The sequence below is a fragment of the Sinocyclocheilus rhinocerous genome, unplaced genomic scaffold (assembly GCF_001515625.1).
Source record: "Sinocyclocheilus rhinocerous isolate Xijiao unplaced genomic scaffold, SAMN03320098_v1.1 scaffold468, whole genome shotgun sequence".
NCBI lineage: Eukaryota > Metazoa > Chordata > Actinopteri > Cypriniformes > Cyprinidae > Sinocyclocheilus > Sinocyclocheilus rhinocerous.
Window position 1 is genome coordinate 2062651 of NW_015635305.1, and position 6766 is coordinate 2069416.

At 35.2% G+C, this 6766-nt stretch overlaps 1 protein-coding gene across 1 annotated transcript in view; it reads left to right on the forward strand.

Moving 5' to 3' along the window:
* The window catches only part of LOC107746863 (MOB kinase activator 1B-like), a 9653-nt gene extending 7979 nt beyond the window's left edge, over positions 1 to 1674 (forward strand). The window contains exon 4 of the mRNA XM_016561193.1: positions 253 to 1674. Within this exon, the coding sequence (XP_016416679.1) occupies positions 253 to 330 (78 nt within the window). The 3' untranslated portion in view covers positions 331 to 1674. The remainder of the gene's footprint in view (positions 1 to 252) is intronic.
* Positions 1675 to 6766: the final 5092 nt, after the last annotated feature.

Below are 6766 nucleotides of genomic sequence, written 5' to 3' on the forward strand. Positions count from 1 at the left end.
TGGAACGGAGCGTAAATGTGGAAGACCTTCAAAGATTTCTTATCCTGTTGCGCCCTCTATAGGACCAGCGACTAGTCGACATCAAGCTTAAAGCTCATGGCAGAGCATTGAAGTCGACTAGTCGATTAGTCGGTGCAACCCCTAGTGTGTACTTGTGGCCTTGAGATGTGTTAGTTGGCTGATTTTGCTTATCACAAGTAGATTAATGTTTGGCTACTTCCAATATAAAAATTTCTCTGTCTTTTTTTTCAGGAGTTTAATTTGATTGATCGGAAGGAACTCGCGCCCCTTCAGGAGCTGATCGAGAAGCTCACATCCAAGGACAGATAAATCTGCTCTTCCCATCAACATCTTCTCCATTTTCTCTGTACAGGCAGCCTGGCTTTGTTCTCTGTGTTCGACAGGTGTGTGGGAATGTTTCCTTCAAGAGTTGGGAAAAGGCTGACTCCAAAAAAAAATGTTTTAAGCCACAACTCAACCATAGGTCAAAGTCATAGTGGAATTGTACTCCTTTTGACATCGTCTCAAACATGATCTAAGTGCCTGATATGTCCATTTTCAAAATTGCTCATTTGTAAAAAAGCGCTACCACTGCTATAAAACTTCTTTATGATTACACTTTTTTTTAGGAGTACATTGATGATAGTTAGTGGTATGTTAGCTTTTTTCCTCGTAATGGATTTATTTAGAAGTGCATAGATTTAAAAATACTGAATGAAGCATTCAGTGATTTTTTTTCTCTCAGAGAGATGAAGATGTCTTGGCTTCTCTTAAGTACTCATTTTAACTGCTCCCTGTATCTCATGACATGTTTGGGATTTCCGTTATCCATTTCAATAGTAGAACTGCTTTGTTCACTTCAGATTTTATCCAGCCCTCAATGAATGTCTCCTTATTGTTACACATTTCAGTCTTTACTGATGAACATTGGGCCCACAGTTTGCCTGCCATTGCTTTTAAACCACTACAATACTGTTGAATAAGTACTTATGTGGATGAGCCAGATTCTCTCCCAGACGTCACGGGTTTGTCTGTTAGAAGCTGGGATGAAATGAGCTGACTATGCAAGATCGGTATGTCCTGTTTGATCTCATTTTTTCATACACTATAAAACACAAGGCTTTTACATTCTTCTATTCATGGATGTGGAAACGCTGGGCACCTTTTAAGAATATAACTACAACAAATCTCTAGATCTTAATTAAGCTGCCCCAAGCTGTATTCGTATTTCAAAGATCCAGAACTTTCACTTGAAACCCAAGCTAAATAATGAGGAGGTGAATGCAAGTTGTATAAAATCTGTAATAGATTTGATTCAAACTTGATGCTAGTTTAATAACTTTAATAACTGATTCTTATCCAACACACACTTATATTGCTGTCAAAATAGTTGGTGGTCCTCGGTATAATTTAAGCAGTGCGTACGTTTGGTCTATATGAAGTTTCGCCCCATGAATGTTTATTTTTCTGAATGTTACAGAAAATGTGTTATCCTGAATAACACGGTTAAAATGTTTCTCAGAGATTTTCACATCACTTTATTTCAGAACAGAATAAGATTGATTATAGACAAATGTACTAAACATTTTTGATGGCAAGTTGTAAATACTGTAACACGAGATGTGTAACTTGCTGAACTTTTGTGGTACAATGCTGAATACTGTTTATAGGATAATAAACCTGTTTGAACAAAATTTGGTGTTGTGTTCTTTGTTTTAATAGTGCAAGCAACAGCATGTGTTTGCTTTTTTTTCTTCTTTTTTTTCTTGGAATGAATCATACCAGCTATTACTATTACTAAAAACGCCAATATATATATATATAAACAATATTCTTGTCCCAAATTAATATACAATTTTTGTACCAACTCCACAAATAAGCAGGGGCTGGGTGAGATCCAGTTTGTCCAAGAAAAATACTTCCCATAAAGTGTACTTACTTAGTACTTAATTAATACGTAATTATTTTAATACCAGTCTGGCCTTTCCCATAACCCCTCCTTTAATCAGGAAAAAAAATAAAAATTTAAAAGGTTGGAGCACATGATCATTTGGGTGTGACAAAATCTGTAGTCTTGAAATCCATTTAATCTTGTCAGTCAACTTAGTCATATGTGGCCATGATTTGGTTCATCCCTCAGGCCTGTGGTGTTGCTAATAATTTTCCTGTCCTGGCTAATGTTTGTTGAAAATAGATGCAAAACACAACAATCAGTCACAATCTGTGAACCAGTATGTCAACCCATTACAATAAGAAAGTTACAGTTTCTATTGAGTTCTTTTATCATTTGAGCACTTTTTTGAAAGACTGTGAGCTCCATTTCAGCTCTTTATTTCTAAGACCTGGGCTCTCACAAGTCTTCAGACCGTTGGCACTTTGATAGCACAGATTCAGTGAAGTCAAGGTTGTTTTAAACTGTAACCATCATCTTTAAAGATGTTCTCCATCATTAAAGGAGGTTTCGGGGATCAGAAAATGTAAGTTTATGATCTCCTGGTCAAGTTTTTCCTCCACTACTGTTCTCTAGCCTCTCTCTCTATGGACACTTTATCTTAACCAACCTTGTGTTTTGAAACTGCATGACTTTGGGTTGAGCAGTATGGATAAATAGACATCTATTTCTAATAATAATAAAAGCCCAAACTTACAGGGCTTTTATACATTTATAAGGTTGGTTCCTATAACTTTGGTGTGCATTTGTTGTCACTAATCATTCAAAAGGTATTTTTCTAATAATTCACTATTATTAGGATGACATACCCATTTATCTATACTTCTCAACCCAAATTATCTTAATATCTGAAATCACACCACACCATTTGTAATAATTCTTAACCAAAAATATGAAAGTAGGCCCCTGTACTCAAGATTTCTGGAAGTACCCAAGTCTACAGCTGCAGACATAAGCTCACAGTAGAGGGAGACAAAACATTTGTGACTGAAAACTGATTTACTGAAGCTCATCTCGTGACTGGCTTCATGCTGACGCTGAATTGATGCAACAAGGTTCAATAAAAAGACAGGAGTAACGACGAGAACAAAAAGACCATCTATAATCATTCCCTGAGTTGCTTTTGTTCGTAAAGGTCAGAGATTTCAATGGACCTGATTGTTAAAGGCCAGAGATTTCATAATTAGAAAAATCTGATTCTTTCACGTTCTTGAAGTTTCTTCAAGAATGGGTTAGTCTCAGTACCAGCTAATATGAGCTCAATAATGTCATCAAGAATTAATGTGATCATATGTTGCCCTGACATGTGAGTTGTATTAGGTGGAACCAATTATAGCCGAGAGCTTGTCTTCTTTGCATTTCAAGAAGTCAAGAAAATCAAGACCGAATTATTATTTATCTTCATTTACCAGTCGTTTTCTATATCCCTAGTCACAGGTAAAATCCATACAGAACGGTTTTGTCCTTCTGCCTTCGTAGGAACAATTGTGTAATATTGTGCAAATGTCCCCAGTGCTAGATTCTGTGCTTTCTCAAATGTCTTAAGTCTGCAGTTTTTCTGGAAGTGTGAGTAAGTGTTTTCCTCCCTATTGCATAAGCTCTGTGTTGATTACAATCTGCATACTTGACCCCTTGGCTTCTGATTTTTTCTGTACCTCTGAGCAACTTCATCTTGACAACATTCTGTCTGTTTCTTTTGTTTATTCCCTGAAGGTTTGGTTCCATGCCATCTTGCTGTCTGCGCTGAGCCACCTCACATTTTCTTGTATTGGGATTTAATCTTGAGCATTTCTGAGTGTTTATTTAAATGGATATTGCAGCGCACTATAATTTTTTTTTTTTTTTTGCAATCCATTACTTATTCTGCAAGACTTCCAACGTTCACAGCAGTTTAATATATTCAGTTTACTATAATGACAGCTAAAAATAGTTTGGTTGTTCTACATCACTTCAGTGAATGTTACATGATTACCAAGAACAAGATTAGAATCTGGTCACTGATTACAGATTACTGATCACCACACTTCTGATATCTGATTACTCGCATACAATTCAAAATGTTTTTGGTTGTTAAGGATTTTTTTTGTTTGTTTTTTTTACATTAAAAAACAGTAATATTAATATTATTGCAAGTTAAATTGACAGTTTCTATTTTAATATATTTTCAAATGTAATGTATTCCTGTGATGGCAAAGCTGAATTTTCAGCAGCAATTAATCCAATCTTCAGTGTCAATGATCCTTCAGAAATCATTCTAATATACTGATTTGCTGCTCAAACATTTATTATTGTTAATTTTGGAAACAGTTTTTGTGGACACTAAAAAAAACTCTCTTTAATGATTGTAAAGTTCAAAAGAACCTAATTTATTTTAAATATTTTGAAACATTATATATCTGTTTTGTTACTTTTCATCAATTTAATCCCCCCTTTCTCAATAATAGTTATATAATAATTATTAACCCCAAACTTTTGAGCGGTACTCTGCATTATTCTAAGTCTTTAGTCAAAGTATATAAAGTTGTTTTGCTTTAGTTTTGCATCCACAATTTGAAATGGCTATAATTATTTTAGATGAACCTCTGGATCAGTCATACTGTATGACAATAAATGCACAAAACAACACGTAGATCCTCCTTTTTACCAGCAGCACAATGAATAGACTGTCATAAGGTCATAAGTAGTAGTCATTTGTAGTTTATTGGTCCCTATTGAGCCTCACTCTGAGTGTAGTACTGGTTGGTTGGCATCTTTTTGTTCTCATTGAGAAATGATACAACTCTTGACACATCTTTGAATGTGACAGATCTTCCACCCACTGCCGGGTTTGCAGACTTTCACACAGACGGATCTCTTTCTAATCTAGCTCGACTAGAATGAACCGGCGCCAAACAATCGTGTTCTTCTAATCAGTAAATCTCCACTGAGCAATGAAGGTCTGTTCTCTTTGTGATAGCGAAAGCATGCAAAAATGTTTATTATGGGATGCAAGAATGCAGAAATGAAGTATTTTGGTTCCTTGAGTCGCAGATGTAGATACACACACTCAGACATAATATATTTGGCCCTCCTCTTTTAAAATCTCATCTATAATTCATGTTCCAAATATTATTAATCCATATTTAAAAGAAACTTTCATCAACCAGAAAGAATGCTACAATTTGCCAAATACATTATATTGAATACATCAAATGAATGAAGGACAGGCTAGATCGCATCACAAATACTGAGGTAATATGCATTAGTGTGGAAACAGACAAACAATGTATTTGAACGAGACATATTTAAATGACTAGACGATGACGAACCTTATTAAGTGTATATAGCATAAAGCTTTTAAATGCGTCTGTAAACTATAGTGGGCACATAAATCAGTTTAACAATAGTTGATTGGAGTTATTGCTCATGTGTGGCAATCATTCTGAATGTATGTAGTCATTGTCTGCTGAGATTTGGGAGTTGACTTTATGAATAAGAACATGTACATAAATACATTTCGTTTCTGAGAACTAGAAGGGTCAAAGCCTTTGTCTTAACATGCATGGATATACTGTATGTGTACACAGTCATAGTGAGTGACATTAAATGTAAAACCAGAGTGTCGTCACTCTGAAACTTATTACAAATATTGTATGTATGATGACTTGAACATTGTCTCACTCAGTGTCATGATCAGATTAAACCTCAGTAATAATAAGGACTTTTAACTCTTTCCCCACCAGCCACTCCCAGCATCTTTGATAATTTCCCCAAAATTTTCATGGTCCCCAGAATATTTTGTTGTATTAATATTTTGAAAATGTAATGAATATTCTGAACATGTCAAAAGAAAGAGCAGAGCCTCTGCTTTTTTAAAATCTAGCTTTATGTATTCAGGCACCTATTGTATCTGTTAGTCATCTTCTTCTTCTGCTCAGGAAATCTATGGTGTCTCATAGAACTTACGGTAAAAAGTTGTGAAATCTGGCACGCAGATAAGAGGACAGTCTCAACATTAACCACACCAAATTCTGAGTCTCAAATTTGAGTCTCTAACTCAAATCCTTTAGCACCACCACTTACTTGCCTAAATTTGCACACGTTTGTGCTAATAACTTTTGAACCATAAGGGCTAGAAACAAAATCCTTTTCAAAAACAATTTTTTTCCTCAGATTTTCTAGTTTATTTTGCTCAAGACTATGACATCATTTTCCATCATAAAAATTTTCCGCTGTTTTGAATTTTTCGTAAAACATACTATTACAAAATCCTCAGACCATTTGTTAAATTTTCGTAAAAATCAAACCATATCATCTTCAGACAAAGTCGACTAAAAGACATGGAAACCAAGTTGATCAGTCAAACTGTTTCCGAATAACCCGCGAACAAACTTGTTAGTGAACAAATGGAAAACCAGAAAATTTCATCAATTGTGGGGAAAGAGTTTAATAGATTTAATAGAGTATTTCATAGAGTATTTACACTAATTTATATTAGGCTGTGCAATATGCAATAATAACGCACAAACAAATTTGTTGAAGAGCTCACCAAAGTGGGCATGAGGCTATCTCCGCAACGCTTTAGTGCATTCAGACCAAACTTGACTTGTGTTATGACAACCATGCTCTGAGGTTACCTGCACAGTTTCATTGCAGTTCCACCTAGTGGTCAGGATATATGACAAACAGATTTTTTTTGTTTATTAAGTCTGAATGGTTAGGCCAAAAATCACAAGACTGGTCTCTTTACATTCGGAGCAGTATATACCGATTCGAATGGTACCCAGTTTTCCCATGTCAGCCATTTTGAGTGTTGACCATTTTGAATTTTGTCAA